Source organism: Labrus mixtus, chromosome 1 (assembly GCF_963584025.1).
Source record: "Labrus mixtus chromosome 1, fLabMix1.1, whole genome shotgun sequence".
Classification (NCBI taxonomy): domain Eukaryota; kingdom Metazoa; phylum Chordata; class Actinopteri; order Labriformes; family Labridae; genus Labrus; species Labrus mixtus.
Genome location: NC_083612.1, coordinates 9,312,434 through 9,334,121, shown reverse-complemented (window position 1 = coordinate 9,334,121; position 21,688 = coordinate 9,312,434). Strand labels below are relative to the sequence as shown.

Here is a 21,688-nt window from a genome sequence, read left to right as displayed (position 1 = left end):
TTTTTTGATAATTAAAGGGGGACATATTAGGAAAAATCCACTTGTACAGTGGATAATCTGAGTGTTTACCGACCCCCAAAATGTGAAATAAACCGATCCAGTCCTTTGTTTGTGGTCTGCATAAGTCTTAGAACACAGAGGAAAATGCTCTGTTTCAAATGTGCTCTCCTTGTGATGTCACAGTGGGCTTCTGGGTAAAAAAAAAAAATCCCCTCCCCTCCCCTGGTATCTCCACCCATGGACTCCAACCCCAGCCTAGAACAAAACTTTTGCACAGGTCTGCCATTTTTATTCCTGCTCCCGGCATGGGAGGGTCGACTACGACATAACGGTTGATGGTCATGTCTTTGATAACTCGAGCATTATCTACCTGCGCTACAGTTCAACGTTGACTCATCCTAAGTGGATTTGATTAATCCTTTTGAATGTCAACTATCGTCTAAAGGGTAGGATTTAATATTACAGGTATTCTGTTAGTGACAGGTATCATTGCACAAGGTAATTCAGCAGAGTTAGATGTCTTTAACACCATGAAGGAGAAACAGGTAATGTATATAAATATATAGAGAGAAATTTAACATGTTTCATCCCTGATCACTTCAACTTTATCATAATATATTTATTTTTCTGATATTTGTCTGTGATAACTTGGGTTTCTCTACTGTACAACAGATTTAAGATTTTCACAACAGAAAGCAGAGTTGGAAATTATCTTTTTTGGCCTACCTGCCACTGTGGTTGGTGGATTGAAAAATCACTCTTTTTTTTTTTACCTCCCACTTTATTTTAAAAAGCAGCATTGTAAAGAAGATTCCATAAACTGGCGTACAGATCTCCATATCTTGTTTTCTGTTGTAGTGTTAATTTTTAGGCAGGAAAATAAGACGTAGCCTGCACAAGATGAACGAGCAAAGTATTTGTTTTTAAAAGACTTGATATGTCATGCTATCTATATTTTCCTGCCTAAAAATTAACACTACAACAGAAAACAAGATATGGAGATCTGTACGCCAGTTTATGGAATCTTCTTTACAAGCATAATGTAATGACTTATAATAACAAACTAAGTTCTACAGTATTGAAGTTACAGGCTATTTTATGACGGGAGATGTTTCAACTATGAAAGAAATACAAAAGAGACATGCTCGTTGTCTCGCTCATGAACAGAAAACAACGTTTATTTAAATTTATAAGACTGAGGCTGGTAACAGTTTCCATTGCAGCCATGTCCTCAAAGGCTTTTAGTTGATTTGGCTGCAAATGAACCTCGAAAGACAAGATAATCAATCTGTTGTTTTAACATGGTGTCTTTTAAAATCATTCTGTAACACTTCTTTTATTTACCAGCCAGTGGAACTGGTAAGTTGAGCAAATTCAGCCGTCACTGCAGGAAAAAAAACAGCCATATTTGGAGGGTGACAGATGCTAATTCCAAAATCTGACAGAAAGTATTTTAACCTCCATTATGATGTTGCAATGCATGTTTTTTTTAAGCATGTAAAGGAACAGATATCCTTGATTTGTGTCTGAAGTACAACATCGTTATATCCAGCAGCTACCTCCACTTCTCAGCTGTCTACATTTCTTTCAGGCATTAGTCGAGTAAAACAAACTACTTAGACAAACGTCTGTCAGATGAATATCAATCTCAGCGCCGCGACCACTTCTGCTGCTGCTGCTGCTGCCTGGGATTAGCTGAGATGACTCTAGATGGGATTAGGGCCTCTTTGGAAACACACAGGAAGCAAGAAGATTATAGAGAATGAGCTAACTGAAACGGCTAATGTTGCATTTCTACGAGACAATTCATAGTGTCACTTATTTGTTTTTACAGAGAGGGGTGGACTTCTGAGATGTTACATGATTTGATTACTCTGGTTGAACGTAAACTATCCTACAAACTTCCTAAAACATGTTAGAAGCTAATTTTTGTCTACATTTTAAGTTTACATGGACAGCTTTATTTTGAGGACATCCTGGGATACATTTTTGCAGTTGTTTGTTAAAGTCAGAAGGAACTAGCTCATATTGTATCACTGCAATTATTAGATTAAAGTTCAAATAAAAAGGAATTGGATCAGAGTGCAGAAGTAACAAAAAAATATGTATTTAACAAAAAGACAAAAACTTACTTTGATTCAAAATAGAGAAGACATCTGACAACCGACCACGAACTGACACAGAAGAGAAGAAACACAGAGGCTAATGCTGCATTCAGGTGCTCGTTTGGTGGGCCAAGTTTCTGAGTTGTGAAGTCATTCTTCCGATTTCAGTGTTCACGTGATTTCAGTTCAGAAAGTCTGAATATAACAACAACAACAAACATCGTTGATGCTATGAAGAATATTTGTGAATGTCTCTATTACAGGATACATTTCAACAAAAAGTTGATGTGCAATCCGTGAATTAATGAAAAGTATCTTAACATTAATTAAACATGTTTCGCCCCGATTTGATGACAATTATGACGTCAACTCGGGTACCTATTTTTTTTTTTTTTTTACAAGTGCATTCACGTCGTGTCGGACACATCACTATGCACTATAAACTATAAATACAAGTGGTAATCACACACAGGTGAGACAAACAACCCAGGTGACGACAATGAGGGCAAATCAAAAATGGAGGGAAACAGACAGAGGCAGGAACAGAGACGTGACAAGAAACAGTGGGGACAAGAACTACAAAATAAAACAGGATACACTAAAGACACACAGAGAACTGAATAATTTAAAAATAACTACACAGAGGACATTTAAACACTTCTGGATGTTGTTTTGGACAAAGTGACTTTTTAGGGCTTTAATAGTTCATGTCCTCTTAGCATTGTTTTTGCATACGTCACAATTTTATATTTTAGAGTCAGAATAAGTCAGCTGATTTAAAAAAATAAAAATTCTCAAATCAAATGACAAAGACACCTTTGTTAACCTTCATGAATATTTCTTCAGTTTTAATTGTTATTATTTTATAAACATGAGGGTGGTTGTTCCTTTGCTCACAATGTCCCAAAATCTCCTTATTTACAGCCAAACAAAACTGCAATACTAGTGAAACATTACTGTCTTTACTTTTATTTATGTCATGTCAAAGATGACTTTAAAAATGTAACTTTTTCAATGTAGGTCTGCAGCAACAGGTGCTCCAGTGTTTACAGTACAACCTTCTGCTAACAAGCCCACTTAACGGGGCTGTAATACCCTCACCGCCCCCTCCTCCCATGCACCCCCTCTCCCCTGTCCTCTGGCTCATCTTCTGACTGCTGACGCAGCCATTACTCACCGTGTAAAGCAGCTCTTTGGCCGTGCGGCTCAGCGGGTTCGTTAAGATTTCGGGGGGAAGGGGGTGTCGGGGGGGTTGGTTTGGGAGGAGGCGGGTGGAGTGCAAAGGGTCAAGCCAATGGGCAGCTGGGATTACGACCGCCCCACCATCTGCCATCCGAATAATAATCAGAGAGAGGAAATCAATTGGCTGAGTAAATATCAGGTATGTGAGCTCATTAAACACAGTCAATTAAACTTCAGACACTGTTTCACTGTCGGATTATAATGATACCAGAATTTTAAACTAATAATTGAAACATTTCTAGTTAAAGGTGACATATTCTCCTCCTCTTCAAACAGTTTAAATAAGTCTCAGAGCTCCCAAAAACACGTGTTTGAAGTATCTTGTTCTAAATCCACTCTGATCCTGTATTTGATCATGTCTATAAACCCCTCTGTTTCAGCCCTGCTCAGAACAGGCTGTTTCTGTGTCTGTACCTTTAAATGTAAATGAGCTGTGTCTGACCACACCCCTATCTTCTACAATAAAGGCTTAAAAGCCCTAAAAATAATGTAATTTGTTTTATAAAATGTTGCTAATTAGCTCATCTGAAATCCATAATCAGTCCTGTCACTGAATGTCTTGCTTGATTTTTAGGCCGTAAAGCCTCATCACTACTCATTTTAGTTTGTTTCATTACCAGTAAAATAAAATTAAAAAAAACTCTTTACAGGGGCTTTAAAAGACGGCACAAAGATAATAATATTCTACCTGATTTTAACACAATTCATCTTCCTCAAAGGACCCGTTGATTGTATTTCTCCACTTTATCTTATTTCTATCCTTAAATCCTTAAAGTTAAACTATATACATCCTTATATCCTTATAAACTAAAACATTAAGGTTTTTAAATCTAAATGGGCTTCCTGACATAGTTAATTGTCTCTTGTCCTTGCTCTTATTTAAGTACTATATCTTCTTCATTCTTCTCTCTTTTTGGTATAATTGATGTACTTTGGAATATGAAATGTAGTGAAAGAACTATCTTTAATTTCAATTTCAAGTTTGTGTTGTAAAAGATATCATATTTTCCAGAGAGTAAAAAAATTAACATCTTTATGTCGTCTAAAATTCTATCATTTTGAAAAACAAAAGGCTTTTAATATCAAACTGAACTCTCCGGACGCTTTAGAAATAATTTGAACTTTAAATTTGAAATCCTGGTTCCTTCATTCATGGTCGCCCTCTAAGCTGACCAAAGTGACCGATAATGGTCAGAGTTATCTATGAAGGACACAGATGCTGCTCCATGTGAGTAATCGAAATAAACACGCAGAGCTTACGGCCGCTATAATTCAGACAGATGCCTCGCCTGGCACACTTTTCCCCGCCTTTTGCTAAAGGAAATTGTTATCTTATCGGCTCAGCCAAATTCATATGACATCCACACCCTCTCTTTTTCTCCTCACACATTAAAATCTCCAACTGTGTAATCCTGAAGAAAACAATTATTCTGCATGGAGCAGCAGGTTTTTAACAAAGAGACCCCCCTTCATGCCCTGATACGCTGAGATAATCAGCTAACAAACAGCTTTATTAACTTGCATTGAAAACCAATATGGCCTGCCACAGAGGCAGAAAGGGAGATTCTGTTTGTTGCAGCGAGCGCCAGTCGCCCTCTGAGGTCAGCACAGTGGTCATTTATTGTGCCCTTGTGGAGGGTGAAGCTGCAGAGACGCGTCAGTGGGGGATTAGCGAGCAGCGGCACATGTCAAGGAGTGAGAGTGTGGGACCAGAGCGTGCCGGGCAGACAGAGCGTCATGGGGCTCAGAGCTGCCGGCACACGACCGTCCACGCTTCATTCATCAGCACAGACACAGAGGTGAGGGAAGCTTTAAGTGATGTCACCCTGAACAAAGCCTGAAGTCTTTCCAGAGGGTGTTATCACCTGCAAACAAAGTGTATAACACACTAAGATATATATCAGTCTGCATTCTGGATCAATGATGATTAAAAGATTTTGTCTGTTTAGTTAGTTTAGCACTTAGTTGGGCTGAAACCTCAAAGACCAAATGGCAAAAATATAGTCTCATTATGATGAAAAATTAACAACCACTTGCACATTGTCATAGCATTTGGAACAATTTAGGGTTAGGTATTGATTGAATATTACAATTCACTTAGCAGACGCTTTTATCCAAAGCGATGTACATCAGTACAACACAAGCAAGTTCATGCCTGGTATTGCAGCTCACGGCCTTTTAGGTTGTCAAAAGGGACGACTGCGAGGGACCAAACACAGAGAAAACCGAAAAAGGCCGCTGCCATGTAATCAGGACGGGAACTCGAGCTTTCCCTCATCAGGTCGCTGTGGCCCCACTCATTATCTTATCTCCCATTGTAACCCGCTGTAATTCACCCTCTCATGATTGATGATGTCGCTGTCTGATTACACCAAGACAAAACCCCCCTAAGATCACCTTTCCTTCCTGTGGCCAACTCCACAAGCTCCACGAGGTCCGCCCGCTGGAGGGGATGATAGGGGGGCATGTTGAGCTGCTGTCAGGTACACGTCGGGTTTGCATTATTTCTCAGCAGGAATCGTCACTATGCAAGAAACCTGGAAGACAGTTATTATGCAGCGAGCATGACATAACCTATTGGTTTGTTGACTCTGTTCAAAGCCTCGGTTCAGTTAGTCTATGAGCTGCATAAGCTTTGCAAACGGCAACCCATCAAAGCTACACGGCCTGCATGTGCCCAAGACACAAGAAATGTATCAACAAAGCATACGTGAGTGCTAGCTAGCTAACATTAGCTAACAAAAGACAATTAGCCATTAGCAGTTAGTTGTATTATTATACTTCACCGCTCTGTAGAAGGAAAAGTATGTGCGCATGTGCATGTTTTCACACCGCCAATTACTGGCATATATTCTACAGTGTTTTTAGTCGTTTTGTGGATCCATGTGCAAAATATTTTGTACCATCTGAGGTTTTCATGATTTTTCATGAAGGAGTCGGTGGTCGGTCCTGAGGCTAGACCAGTCGAGAATAATTGATTTAGAAGACTAACAGGGCAGAAAACTCCTGAAACACTCCTGATATTTGTATCTGAAAGCAAACAGACAATTTTTTCACCCAATCTTCACCCAGAGTTTCTCCTTCCAGACCTCCAGTATTTCTTCCGCAGTAAGTCCGAGTGAGCTGATGTGAGAAAGCAGCAGGATATTCTCAGGAGAATTCACCTCGAGCCAATGGGAGGGGATGATGACGTTTATATACAGTGACTGCTGCACGGTACATGCATGAGACCGCTACGATCTCCGTGCAGGTAAATAAACGGCTGTATTATGTTTTCTGTACGTCAGTATGTTGTTCTCCGCTCTTTTGTTTATGTTGTCATTCCATTGGACTACACGTAGCATTGATATAAAGGCAAAAAATGTCATTATAGCGTCATAGAGCAGACTCTGTTGCTTCTCGTGCAATTTCCACATTCTCCCGCCTATAAGCTTATACTGTAGATACAAAAATCTATTTTTTGTTACCAACTGTTAACATGTTTAATCCTGATCTTAATAAAGGTATTTTGACATGGGCCCTAAAGGGGATTGACTCACTCTGGAGCCAGCCTCTAGTGGCTACTTGAGGAACTGAAGTTTTGGTAAATTGCGGCACATTTTGGCACAGCCTTTGGAAACTTTGCGTTCTCTTTTATGAAAGGTAATTCTATCAAAATGAGAATGTATTCTTTCTCGTGAAAGAGGAGTTACATTTCGGTAGTTCTGACACGTGATTAACTGTTTTGGAAAGTTATTTTCAAGCCTCTGAGCAGCGTGTTTGTGATGCTGAGCTTTGTGTGGTGCAGCTCACAAAACAAACAGGGAGAGAGAGCAGCGGTATAAAACATTTAGGCCGAGGACTCCTCTGCTTCAGATCATGTCCCTGGCCTGCCTTGGACAAATCAGATAGGTAACCTGTGCTCTTTTTAAGTGAGACAGTGAGCCTCATCTCTCCATGCGGCAGGTGGAGACAGATGCCTCATTATCCGTGCCACAGGGGACAAAACAAGCCCCGGACCCGATCGCCCCCCCACGCTGGCGTTTGGTTTCCAATGCACCTACACAGGGCAATCTTGGACCGCCGCCGAAACGCGCTCATCTCTGACCTCAGTGAGCGCAGGTCGCATGCAGAGTCACATTAAACTTTCAGAGAACCCAAAGGTCCCCGTCAGGAGTGTTAACAGCAGCATTGTCCCGGCTCCCCCTGACTCAAAGGGCCAAGTGTAACAAGGCACCCCGTCCAGTGGTCGGGGTCGCCCCCCCCTGGGTCCACAGATACAGTGACAGACTTCAAATCCATCTGCAGCTCCTTTTGAGTCTCTGCCAGTCTGACAGAGAGACAGAAGATTCAAGAGCAATTGTTTTTTTTTTAACAATGACCACGTTCAGCGAAGAACTCAGAGTATCAATGCCAAGAGTTATTAGTCATATTGATTAAAATAATGATAATTTAAGTGTGATTAAAAGTAAGAATTACTGCCGTCTAAGTCTCTATTATCTGTTTCCATTCTTTGCTCCAAGTATGTCAGTCTTTCTGCCTCTCTCTCTATCCAAATGTTCTCAGCCCAGCCGGTCACAGCAGACGTCTGTTCACCAGCAGGTCGGAGTTTTCTGCCTCTTGATGAGGTCTTTTCTCACCTCTGTTGTAAGTGCTACTTTATGGATCAATTTGCGCACCACTGCTCCTTGTATGATCGGGTTTGGTTGGTCTGCCTTGTCTGCCCGTTGACTAAACCACTGGCATATTTTTTTACTCTGTATTCATTCTCGGTCTGCTTCCATCTTACCTTCAGAGCTACATACTTACATAAAAAAAAGTACTTGGAAGTTACAATCTTCGCTCCCAGGATTTTAACTTTTAACCATCCCTAAAGGGAAAAAGGGCATTCAAGTATGCTGCTCCCTCTTCTTGGAATCGCTTGCAAGATACTCTAATTCTTCGGGCATGTTTTTAAAGGTCTTGTACAGTAGATGTTTTAATTAACTCGTGTTGCCCTTTTTGATCGCCTTGTTATTGATGATTTATGATTCATTTTGATGAATGGTTCATATATTTTGTGATTCCTTTATTTATGTTAATTGTTGTTACGTTTTTGAAACCATGTACATTGTGCTGCTGTCTGTCTCGGCCAGGATGCTCTTTTAAAAGAGATTCTTAATCTCAATGAGACTTTTTGCTGTTTAAATAAAGGTTAAATAAAAAAAATAAAAAAATTGGGTTCTCTGTTATTCATTTTACAAAGAGTGCAGTGTTGACTTACTCTATGAGTGATGGGTACATTTCAGGTGGGGCAATAGTTTAACTCAGTAGATGGAGCAGGCGTATGCAGAAGCTGGAGTCCTTGATGCATCGGTCGCAGGTTCGACTGCAGCCTCGACTATTTGAGGAATTTCTACCTCACTCTCTCCTCCACACATTACCTGTCTCTCCTCCTGCTGTCATGACGATACAGATTAAAAAAAAGCTAAAAGAAACATGTTTTTTTTTTTTTAAAAGAAGAAGAAGTGATTTGTGGCTACATATAAAATGTATGATTTAATTGCTGAGTGTTTTTAAGTCTGACTCAGACGGCAGCTCGCTAAATGTTTCTGGGCTGCGTTTGTCGGCTCAGGATACAGCGAGGAATGATGGCGTGTAGGCGTGGGATCAGGCTCAGATGATGGGATTGTAACTGAGACAGCTGAGCACATTAAAGGTGCAGTCAAACTAAACAAGCTGTGACACCCTGCCAGCTAAGAGTTACTAAATATAACCTCACAATATGCTTGATTTGAGGTTTTGTAATTGAATCAAACAAAACGTGCAGTTTGAAGGTTCTTAAACAACTTACTGAAGAGAAGTGTGAGACCCTTTAAACTGAAGTCACTGAAGAGAATATTGTTTGGGATGTTGAACCTGTGTGCTATCTGCAAGTGAAATGCATCATTAGCCAAGGCAACAGATTTCTTATGTTTATCAATAAAGTACATTTAATTTAAAGGGTCATTAAAAGATTTATATTGCACAATATTTTTTCTCATTGCAGCTTTAAAGGCAGGGTTGGTCATTTTCTCCAGATACACTTTTTAAGATTTTGGTTGAAATTGTCTTTAGGTCCTGACAGAAAGTAATAACTCAGGTGCTCTGAAAAAGGAACGAAGAAAATCCATCATCTGTAGCAGTTGTAAGCGTGTAAAAACTTTGACCAATGTCTGCCTTGAGGTACTAATCTGATGAACCAATCACACGCCTTCCTGTGTCCCTGCATGCTCGCACTTGTCACTCAACATCAGAATTATTCATAATTTTAAGCCCAGAACAATTTAAAGAGCTCAGTTTAGTTACTTTAAGTTCCACCTCTAGAGGATTTTCATGAGTTAACTTAAGTGATTTGTTTGGCATTTTAACATGGCGCTCTATGAGGACTGGCACCCTTATAAGGTCAGCCTCAAGTGGCCATTTGAGGAACTGCAGTTTTATTTTCAATTCATATATTTGCTTCATTGTTTAGCCCTGGAGATTGCAGCATGGATTTAATCTGTATGTGTGGGTCTCCTCTGTTTGAGTGACTGACATCTGTTCAAGCTGCAGCCGCATAATGACCCTGGAACAACACGGACCCCCTACTGTTAAAATAAGATCATCTTCATCCGGGGTTTGCAGGATGTTCCATTTTTAAAGCAAAGAATAAATACAATGGAAACACCTGCTGCAGATTTAGTGTCCTCATCTCAACATGCTGCAGTTTGGCAGCAGAGGAAGAAGAAAGCTGTAAATAAATATGATGATTAAAACTGGAGGATTGATTCATACTTAACACTCTGAGTCATTTCACATTAGTCGATACGTATGAGGGATGTAGTCTGTGTGTGTCTATAGAACTTAAAGTCCCTGTAAAGTAAAATCAGCAACGTGTTTCTAAGCAAGCTAAATGTGTTCCAAATATGTTTTAAATGTGAAAAGACTGAGACTATGTTTGACTGAGTTGCGGTTTTTGACCTTTACAACGGTTTTCTCAAGTTTCAGTTTGAAGTTTTAATGGGCGGGGCCAAATAGGGTGCTCAATGACGTAATTGGGCTCCTTAAATCAAATGAACATAATTATAATCTACAGTAGGAGTACGTCTTCGCAGGTCACAGTTCTGCATTTAAAATCCTTCATTTGTTAAAGTACTGCTCAGATAAATTATTATAAATCATATAACATACATGTTGTGCAATCAATGATAGTTTTCTGATGGTGCTGGTTTCAACACAATGCTTTATTGTGCCCCAGGGGGAAATTTGTTCTCACAGCTTTGCACGGTTGGTAAACATGAAGAACAAAAAACAGCAGGTAGAAAACACATAGCAAAGAAGGGGCCAGTCAGCGTGGAAGCTTGTTCAGGGCTTCAGTCGCTGAGGGGACAAAGCTCTTTTTGAAGCGTGCCCTCTTCCAGGTCAGGGTTCTGTATCTCTGACCCGATGGCAGAAAATAAAAGAGTGGATAGAGTGGGTGAGAGAGGTCCTGGGCTATGGTGGGTGCTCTGTGAGTCAGGGCAACAAATGAAGCTGAGACTCACAAAAGTAATATTCCTATATTTCAGTTTGTGTATGAACACTTCTGTCATTGAAATCCTGCACAATTTTACTCCTATGGGCCCATAACTAAATCCTTGATGTTTCGAGGGGAACCGTCTCTTTAAAGGAAATCTGCCAAACGCAGCACTAGGGAGACTTATCATTATGTCATTTATGAAGTTATCATGTTGTTATGTTGTTTGTTCTAGTATCAGGTTTTATTCTCTCAAATGAAGTGAAATGAAATCGGACACACAAACATTTTCCATCGAAGCAGCAGCTCATCATTAAAAAGGTTTAATGAAGACGATGCAAAAATACAAAAAATAAACTTTGATTACAAATTTAAAAAAGCTCTGATATATCTCTGATATAACACAAGATAAAGAGTGGCATTGATTGGTCCACCTTTTGATTTTGTTTAATTTAATCTCAGTGTCAGTCACACTCTGGAAGTGAAACACCTGAAAATAAACTGAGGTCAACTGTAGGATCTGCTGCCATCTAGTGGATTGGTCCTGCACCAGCACCAATTCAACAATGGTAAAAAAAATAAAAGACTGAAATGACTCCACCTTATGTTTTTAAAAACTACTGAGACAGAATACTTTAAATACAAACAGCTGTAGATATAATTGTTCCTAAAATCAAACCCTGATTTACATCTCTATCGGAGACGATGAGAGGAACTCTCATTCCCGATGTTCTGTTGTCTTCCTGAGGTGACGCTGTAGCATGAACACAAACACGACGATATTCACAAAAAACTGGATTAAGCCTATCGATGAAATGCCGTAGTTCACATACAGGAAGCCGCCAACAGTCGGCCCGACTGTGCGGAGCAGAGACTGGACGGACGCACACAGTCCCATCATCGTGCCTGTGTACAAAAGCAAAGAGGGGTTCATTACAAACTTACTTTGACTCTTCATTCTGTATCTAAACTCAAGCTTTCACATGTCATGTAATTAGTTTTTTTAACATACTGGGTTTTTTTGTTTGGCTCTGGGTTTTATTATTGACCCCCTGTTGTTTAAAGCAACCTTAAGCAGATGAATCCAATCAAATCCAGGGATGAAACTGCAGTTTAGTTTAGTTTAGTGTTTCTCATGTATTGTCTTTGTCTGTGCAGCAGAGCAGCGTGACCTCACCTGTATCAGAGGACGGTACGCTCTTTGTGAGGATGCTGTCTGTGATGACGTTAAACACGCTGAGAGAAAACATCATGGGGAGGACGATGATACAGAACTGGAACACGTTCTGCATGTAGGCCTGCAGAGAGAGAAGAAGAAGAAATAAATCAATTCATGAGCTGCAGCACTACTTTAAAATCTGCCATATTGCTACTTTGCAGGCCTCTGTATTTACATTTTCCATCCATTCCCAAGTTTTCTTCAGACTTTCCCGACCCACTCTTATAAATACACATCTTTTCCTTACCGCCCAGTAAACTGTCTGTTTTTTTAACAGACCCTTCCTCCAGTAAACTGCCACTTTTTCAGAGCTAAGTTCTCCTTTTCTTCTTACTTTCACATGTAACCAGGAACATGTAACGCTACCTGCATTGGTGTTTTTCAATCCCATTTGCAGTAAACTGTGGACTCAACATTATGCATCCTCACATAATAAATAAATCCCTGAACCTGTCCGAATCCATCTTCTTTCCCTCATCACTCCCTGTAAACAGATATCTAAATATGAGATCAGGATCTGTAAGTAAAGACAGGAGTTTATGGTGTCTGAAGGTTTCTAGTTTTCATTTGTTTGTAATCCAAGCAGTGTTTTTAATTTCTATGCATGAAGCAAAAGAGGCAGAGTGGATCATTCATAATGCAATCCTGGCACCGCTCAGTCATCATCAAACAAGTATGTATGTGCAGACGTACGTATAGTTAGAAAAATACACATATTGAAGGATAAAAACCTGCAAAGGCAGATAGAAGTGAGTGATGAGGAGAGATGGACACACATAAAAAAAAAGTTCTGTGCAGATTGATTGAATTGTTTCGTCGAACTGAAACCAAAAGTGTTCTTCAGAGATCATGAAAAGTGACTCACACACTCGCTCTGATGTGTGTGTTTGTGTGTGTGTTTAACGGTACCTGAGCCAGTCCGACAAACGAAGAAACTCCGATGGACAGAAGCAGCAGCGACTTATCGGAGTACCTCGCTGTGAGCCGGCCGATCACTCCTCCCTGAATGACCTAAACGGGTATCCAGATTTGATGAAACACGCCTACAGTCTGTCATCAACTCAGAGGCTAAAACATGAAGCACTAAAACCAGTTGATCTTCATACACTTACCATTTGGACTATGCCAAAATAAGCCATCAGATAACCGTTCTGCTGAGGCTCCAGCTTAAAGAACTCCAGAGCAATGATGGAGAACATCACCTGGAAAATACCTTAGGAAGAAGTTTAGAGATGAAGGTTCACATTAAAGATTTCATGTTAAGAATCTGAGCAGTTTGGCTTATGTTCCAATCACATCTATACAGAATGACTTTAATAATATTGTTTTAAAGGAAGAATGTGTGACTTTTTGATCCAGTAGATATCGTCCCTTTAGCATTAGCATGAAACCAAACAAACTGCTGTTTGGTCATACCTCCTCTAGTCTGAAGCCTCCGCTCTCCTCCTCCAGCAGCACACCTCCGACCCCTCTCCGCTCGCGTTTGCATGAAGGAGTCAAGCAAGTGACGACGGACAAAATTGTCATTGGCTTGTGTGACAATTGCCTGTGGCCTGCATTGCCATGTTAGCTCGTAGCTTCACATTGATACATTTACAAGGAATGACCGTGATCTAAAAAAGCTTATGTGACATTGAAATAATCAGTGAGTATGTTCTTCTTCTTCTTCTCTCTAGTCCTTGACTAAAACAGCTTTTATACACAAGGGGAGGAGTCGGCCGTCTCGTCCATGTAAACACGGCTCTGACAACAACAACACAGCCAATGGGACTCGAGCTTCTCCCTCATTGTAGACAGTCACGACTCAGAGAGCGTTTACAGATTTCTTCTTTATTTATGTGAAAAATGTTGCACATTCTTCCTTTAATTAATCTAATGCATCTTCAATCAATAATTAAAACAGATACAAGTGATTATAAGATGAATTGAAAGGATGTGGAATACATCAGGTCGGGAGGCAGATGGATGCACTGTGTGAAATGAAGACTCTTGGAAGAAGTTGTAACTCTTAGTTCTCACCTGATGGCAGGCCTACGATTATCTTCACCAGAAAAGTGGGCGTCACACGAGGAAACTTCATCAGTCTGGTGATCTCGCCCACACTGAACACAGACTTGTTTTTATTCCCGCCTGCAGCAAAGTTGGAGACAAAGAAAAGACCTTAGAGTTACATCATGTTTAACGAAGACAGAAGGTAAGAAATAAAACATATTATTAAAAATATAGAAACCACAGCTAGAATGGACGGGCTCCTCTGTTGGGGAGAATCTTCAAGCTCTTCAGCCTGTCTCTAAGCCGTCAGAGGAAACTCATTTCTGCCTTTCAGGGTTGGAACATGGAGCTTTGTAACGCCTGACAAAGGTCAAGGTCAAGGTCAGCGTCATTTTTTAAAGAGAGCTGCTTTAAAAGCTCTTCTTGAATTTAACCCTTGAAAAGTTAAATATAATAAGAATATGTTCGCAGAAAACTGATATTCTACTACTGTCTGAAATGTGAACGGCAGGACTTAAGTCATTTTTGAGCATCCTGTGCAAGAAAATGAAAACATGTCACAGGTTTGTAAGTGATTAAATACAGTGATCTTAATTTAAATTGTCTTTTTTAAGACTCAATAAGAGGTTATTCCGAATGAACCTTTGTGGTTTGAGGCCCTACACGGCACATAAGACCTGACGAGTTGACTTAAAAGAGCATTCTGGGGCGCTGGTAGCTGAGTGGTTAGTGTGCACGCCCCATTCGTCTCCTAAACAGAAGGTCGAGGGTTTGATCCCCAGCTCCCGCTGCTTCGTCGGCGCCGTATGAATGGATTAGTTACTATCAGTATGAGAATGTGTAGGTGTGACCATAACCAAGACTAGAAAAGCGCTCTACAAGCTCAAGTCCATTTACCATTTTAAAAAATACATAAAACTCAACAACATGTATAGAAAACAGTGTATAGTATTATTGATGATGATGTTTTAAAACTGGTCCTGAGGCGAACACCTGGATTATAGAAGAGCCCACTCGAGCCTCTTCAGTATTTCTCACATTTCACAGCTCTTCCGTTATTTTTCAAGATATTTCCTCAAAATAGCTTCAATGAACACAGTTTCTCTACTTTCTTGAAGCTTTATTTATTCATTTATTTTTGCTGGGATCACCCAAAGAGCGCTCTGCAGCTGGGCACCGACGGATACTGGTGTGGGCTGAGACTGGCTGGATTTTTCTCCGGGCGACAGCTCAGCTTTTTTTGTCTTCTTTGACACTTTAGTCTGCAGCTTCTCTCGTCGGAGCTGCTTCATGACGTCGGCTGACTCCGCCCTCCGCTCTTCCAGCTCACTTCTGTACATGTTCCTCTCCGCGGTCATGGCCATGAGCTTTTTACTCTGCTCTCTGAACCGAGCCTTGCACTGCTGCAGCTCCACTGAAACGTGAGTCAGACTCTGCTTCATGTCCTGACACCGCTGCTGCGTCTTCCTCAGCTCTTGGGTGGCGGCGGTAAGCTCCTTATTCCTCCTGCACAGCGCTTTCTGTAAGGACTCGTTGTCCCGGACAGTCACGTCTTTGCTGTGGTTTCTGGTGAACCATGCATGAGTTTTTCCTTTGAGTATGACAATCTTTTTTGGCATCCCCGTCTGTATTTGGAGCGCCTCCTCACACCTCCGGAGCTCCTGCCTCTTGTATTCAGCCTCTGTGTGTTTCATGTCCCTCTCCTTCTTCAGCTTCTCGTTCTCCAGCTTCAGGAGATGGATTTGCTTCGCCTGCTCTTGACACTGACTTTCTTTACTCTTCAGGACTGATTGCCGGTCGGTCATTTTGTCACGCAGCTCAGAGCAGTCACCTTTGCACTCCAGTATCTTGACAGTCAGGCCGTCTCTCTCTTTCATGACCTTGTCCAGTTGATCCTTCAGACAGTGCTGCTGGGTCCTCTGGTCGCCTGCCGCCTGTTTCATCGACTGTAGCTCCCTCTTTACGCACTCCAGCTCTTCCTCAAGGGCCTCTTTCTGCTCTTGCCCCCACCTCAGATCTAATTCTTGGAGTCTGGACTTCTTGTTCATCACAGACATTTCCTGTTTGAGGTGAATTACTTCCTTTCTCTCGTGATCTTTGCTCTTGTTCCCGTCTTTCATTATGGACTCAACTTTCTTCTTGATTTGGTTTTCCTCCACAGTGGCCTCGTTTTTCCCGAGCGTGGAGAAAAGTTCCCACTGAGCGTCAGAGAGGTTTGAGAACCAGTCATCGCCGTGACACGGTGACCCGGAGCTTGCCGTGAGCTGCTGCTTTTTATCGACGTCGACTGTCTTTCTCTGAAAGCTGGTCATGTTTTCGGTTGTGTGTCCAACACCAGGAATCAAAACACGATATGAAGGGTAGGCTGTTTGTTTTATGTTCTTGTGAACGCTGCTGTGACGTCATCTCATTCCAGAACGTGATGCACGAGCAAAAACATTCCGCACCTGAGTATTCTATTATCTCACACAGACCTAGGAATCACGTTGTCATGGAAACTATTTTAAGAAACTGGCAACCAATTTACTAATTAGACGATTTACCTGAAGTTGACAAGCCGCCATTAACCGTGAGGTGTCTCCATGCAACGTCCGGTTTAAATACAATTTATTTTTTGTCATATTCAGGGCTCAATGTTGACATCATCACTAACCGTCTCACTCCCTCACACACACATACACTCAACTCGATATATTCCCTGTCAGCTGAAGATCTGCAGTAATTTCCTGCCAACGTTTCTCTCGTTCACATCTTTGGGTGCTCGGAGGGGGGGGGGGGAGACATGACATGACTAATGTTGCCACAGTGTTTTCAAATCCTGCACAGACACAATCAGGAAAAGAAAGCCCTGAAGTTTGGGAATGGGCTCAAGGCTCTGCTCTCACTGTGCGAGTGTGTCATACGACCCAAATATCAAACATGCCAAAAAGTTATCCGACTGGTCGAGATCAGCAGATCGGGCCGAGATCGATGCCAAACTGTACACTGACTGCACGACTAATAACGCTCGTAAAATCAGTTGTGCGACTCAAATAAGATCAGGTTTTAGATCAGCCCGTCACCGCACGCTGCATGCCTGGCTTAGCAGTCATGACAAACTTAAAGCTGTCATTGAACACATCTTGTATCCAGGTTCCCTTAACGCTGTGAGAACATCAGGTGTGGCAGAGGGGAGTGTGTCTTACCCTCTGTGTTGGTTCCTGGAGCTTGAACTTTGGTAGATTTTGGGATGAACTTTAAAACCAACAGTAAACTGAAGGTACTTCCTGCGGCACCAAAACATGCAGTAAACGTCTCCCTGGAGATCAGAAAGGTGAGCAGAGTCAGCGGGGGGGGGGGGAGGAACAACTGTTGTACACAGATAGAGAGATAGATACTTTATTCATCCACTGCAGCTGAAATCAGTCAAGACACAACATAACAACTGGACAAATAACATTTAGGCTCATAAAAACAAGACATTATAGGGTTACTAAGATAACTTAATAATATATTATTACAACTCAGATTTATTCTCATTGCATCTACAGTCACTGTAATTTACTGTTTTTCCACTTAACACAAACATAAGCATTACAGGAGGAGTGTCTGATTCTAAAGAAAGTATGATTTATATATGTTTTTCAACAGAAACAACATCGCCCACACGAAACTCATGATGCACGTTACCATAGAAACGGCTCTCACATCTGGGCAGCATATTGAATCTTTACGGCGATCGCTCCAGGCCGAAGCATTTGTTACATTGAAAAATTGGATTGAAATTAAGAGTTACATTTCAATCAAAGCTCAAGTTTTTATCTTAAACAAAGTATTTAAATTATAACAAATGAAGAAACAAATCATTCATTTCAAATATGACTTTGATTAAGTTCAGAGTTTCTTTTCTTTCATCTTTTTTTTTCACCTCCACTTTCCTATTTACTCCGTTATTTATGGTATGTCATTTCTTTCACTTGTAGATTTCTTGTTTTCGGATTTATGTAATGGCATCATTGTTGTGAATGAAACTCACCCGTAGCGAGTGTTAAGATGGCCGCCCAACGTGGAGCCCGCCACCATCCCGATCCCAAAACACAGACCGAGTTTGGATAAAGCACCGGCACGTTTTTCAGGTTCTGAGAGATCAGCGACCACCATCTGAGAAGCTGCAGACAGGAGAGGGATTATGAATACATGAAGGGACACAGCAAACATTTTTAGAAAGAACTGATAAAAAGGTATTTGAGCTGAGTGTTAGCCCAGCCTTTAGGTAATATAGAGAAGTGGTAAACAGATTAAAAATACAAATAAAGATATGATTCAAGACAAAGAATGCTTCTAAAAATATGTTTTAGAAATAAGTCGTCATAGTTTGAGTATAAAACTAACTTTCATGACTTTAACCCTAAAATATCTAATGATATGCTCTCCTGATACTCTTCTGTCTTGCAGCTTTAGTTTAGAGACAAATGCAGCAAAAGAAGAAATAGAAAAGATTACATTCATGACAACACATGATGTATCTCTAAAAACAGTGATTTGGGGTTTGGGAGTTTAAAATAGGGAAGAGGATTTTACATTAAAGGTAAAATATTATGTAAACTACACTTCACTATGTTCCTCTAACACTAATATGTGTCTCTAGTCTGTCTACAAACCCCCCAATTATGAGAAAAGTCCATCCTCTCCGTCTTTAGCCTGCTCCACTTTTCAGAAAATGTGTGCTCAAACAGGCCGTTTTGGAGATTTTCCCTTTATGACATCACAAAGGGCAGTAACCCTTCCCCCAGGTGGGTGACACTCCCACAGCTAGGTGTTTGTTCTGACCTCTGAGTCTGTCTTCTCACTGTAAACAATAGGACATGGAGCGAGAAAGCCCGAGCCAACCCAAGCCCTTCCAGAGAGGGGGCGTGGTCATACACAGCTCATTTACATATTTAAAGGTACAGACACAGAAACAGCCTGTTCTGAGCAGGGCTGAAATAGAGGGGTTTATAGACATGATCAAATATAGGATCAGAGTGGATTTAGAACAAGACACTTCACACACATGTTTTGGGGAGCTCTAAGACTTATCTAAACGTCTTGAAAAGGAGGATCATATGTGTGCTGCTTACAAGGCAGGACGTGCATGAAGACTGTGGGGATTTTGTGGATGAACAGCATGGCGGGGTGGTTTGCTACGGCCAGCAGCAGAAAGAAAACAACTGTTGAAGAACACGCCAAAGACAGGGCGACTCGTGCTCCGAATAGATCTGCAAACCTGTCCCAAAAAGAAGATTAAAAAAATTAATCAGAAAGCACAAGTTTTCATCCAGACGACGGTGCAGGTTGGATTTGATTCATCAAGTTACCGACAAAGACACTTCATTATGTTGCAAACAATTTTTTGTGCTCACCTTCCAAACATGGGTCCCCCGAACAGCTGAATTACACCTACCATGGTTTGTAAATAACCAAACCACAAGGTGTCGAAGCCGAGTTTCTTTGCCAAATACTACAGAGAAACATCATGAAAATACATCTTTAAAATTTACTCCAGAGACAGTTTTATTCATGTCAAAATACCCGGCTAGGAGTCATTCCTTGGTTGACACGATTTTACAGCATAAAAAATCTGGAGAAAAAAGTCTGAAAAGGTCTTTGAAGTACATCTACTGACTTTCACTTTCCTAACTTAAACTTACAGTTAAACTCGTATGGAGGACTTTAATAGCAATTTTTTTTAGAAATTGAAAAGTCACCGAAATGTTGTTTGTGGACTTTATAGGCTTAATCTTTGTACAACTAGGATGCAGGATAATTCTGAAAAAGATTTCAAATGTTGACATCCTGTGAGCTTTCAGGAATATTATCCTGTGTGAGGAAAAACATCCTTTACATTACATTTATCTCTCCTTGTTCTAAAGGAACAGCATTACATCAGCTGCCTTCATGTTGTTCAGACACAGCGTTATTTTAAAGTGTTTTCAGTTTGTCCTTGATAAACATCACTTTAAGCTGTATTTGAGAAGGGGAGGGGGGTGATGTTTGTAGTGGTGAAGGCATTTAGGGGCAGAAACATATTTTAAACATTTCAACTTCAGGTTAAAGTTTGCAGATGCTGTGTTAATATTACATATGAATTAACTATATATATGGTTGTTCTGTGTTTATTGTACTATGGTTTACAGGTTACAGGTGTGTGTCTCTTTTATTATAATGCATTATCACGTCTCTTAAATACATTTCTGCCGCAGTCCCGGCAGCTTCTGGTCCAAAGGTGATACAAGTCACACAAGTTTAGAACATCAAAAAAAACTATCCACGTGAATCTGCACATTTGTATATGAACTCTGAAATCACGTCACCATCACCTCATTTAGAACAGCAGCTCAGGGGACAGATGTGGCCTGATGGAGGTCAACATTTAGGAGCATATATAAGTATCACCTAAATGTCACACTTACGGTACTTCCTTGTTGTTTACCAGCCCATATACATAAATTAATTGGTTCTGGCTTCTCAGGAGAGAAACAAATGTTTACATCATTTTACATTTTTTTGTAACATTTTAGAGGTTTGCGCTGTCATTTTTTTAATTAACTTTAAAGTCAGTCAAGTAATGAAGACATTAAGTAGCAGATTAATCCCCAATAAAAAGGTAATCATCACTTTTAATAAGCTTAGAGCTCCACCTCAACCAGACTACCACGATCACATCCTGCATTGTTGCATGATCAGTCGTTGTACTATGCTACATATAGATGATTTAATATATTTAAATAAACTATTTTAAGGGATTTTCTCTGTTTTTTGATTCTTTAGAAATATTTGTCTCTGCATAGTGATACACTTTTACTGATTGTTTTTTTTTTTTTTTTTTTTTTTAATAAATGCCTGGAGTATTTTCCCAGAGTGTTATAAGCAGGCTACTTTAACTTATAAACTCAGTGAAAGATTATTAAATATGTCCTCCACCATTGAATATGTTACATAACAATGACATAAGCCAATCTAACAGTAGGCTATTTATGAACAGTTTACGGATTGATAAAGTACATTTACTTGCAATGTTCTGATTTGTTCTGATACATCGTCTATACTTAGGGTTAGGGTTGGCTTCGGACTTAGGAGATATTATGTCTAACTTTTTACATGAAAGGTTGTGGGAGTTTTGCAGTAAATATAAGATGTTATCGCAGCTAAGGAAAAGGCAGAGATATTTGTTTTCAAGTGTCATACAGTGCAAATGATCACTCTTAAATCCACGATGAATGCACAATAAACACAATCTGTCATCACGGGAAACATTTATACTGTAAAGTGATTGTAGGCTGAAGGTGTATTGACTTTACTTATTGCTTCATGATGTGCGGCTTGCGGATATGCATGCACATTCAAGGCAGGCACGGAAATCTCAGCTTCCTGCTCTGACATAACAGAAATACTCACAGGGGTTACAGAAAACTGCAAAAACATCCATGTGATATCCAGAGCAGCGATGATGTAAACGACGTTGATAACTTTCATCCTCTTTCGTTGGTCTAAGACGTTATCCTGTGTGGAAACTGAAGACTTGGAGGTTTCCTCGGTTGATTCTCCGCTCGGACTCATTTTTGCTTCCTTTAAACAAAATCACACCAAACAGTCGGTAGCGGTAATGTTGTTGTC

At 40.4% G+C, this 21,688-nt stretch overlaps 1 protein-coding gene across 1 annotated transcript; it reads right to left on the bottom strand.

Moving 5' to 3' along the window:
- Nucleotides 1-11,149: 11,149 nt before the first annotated feature.
- On the bottom strand, nucleotides 11,150-21,685 carry slc22a18 (solute carrier family 22 member 18). The gene is made up of 10 exons (XM_061058783.1): nucleotides 21,470-21,685; nucleotides 19,435-19,532; nucleotides 19,153-19,298; nucleotides 18,069-18,201; nucleotides 17,239-17,351; nucleotides 14,081-14,191; nucleotides 13,174-13,274; nucleotides 12,971-13,072; nucleotides 12,020-12,140; nucleotides 11,150-11,748 (listed from the first exon to the last, which is right to left on the bottom strand). Exons 1-10 carry the CDS (start codon nucleotides 21,629-21,631, stop codon nucleotides 11,561-11,563), a joined length of 1,275 nt encoding a protein of 424 aa, XP_060914766.1. The 5' UTR covers nucleotides 21,632-21,685; the 3' UTR covers nucleotides 11,150-11,560.
- Nucleotides 21,686-21,688: the final 3 nt, after the last annotated feature.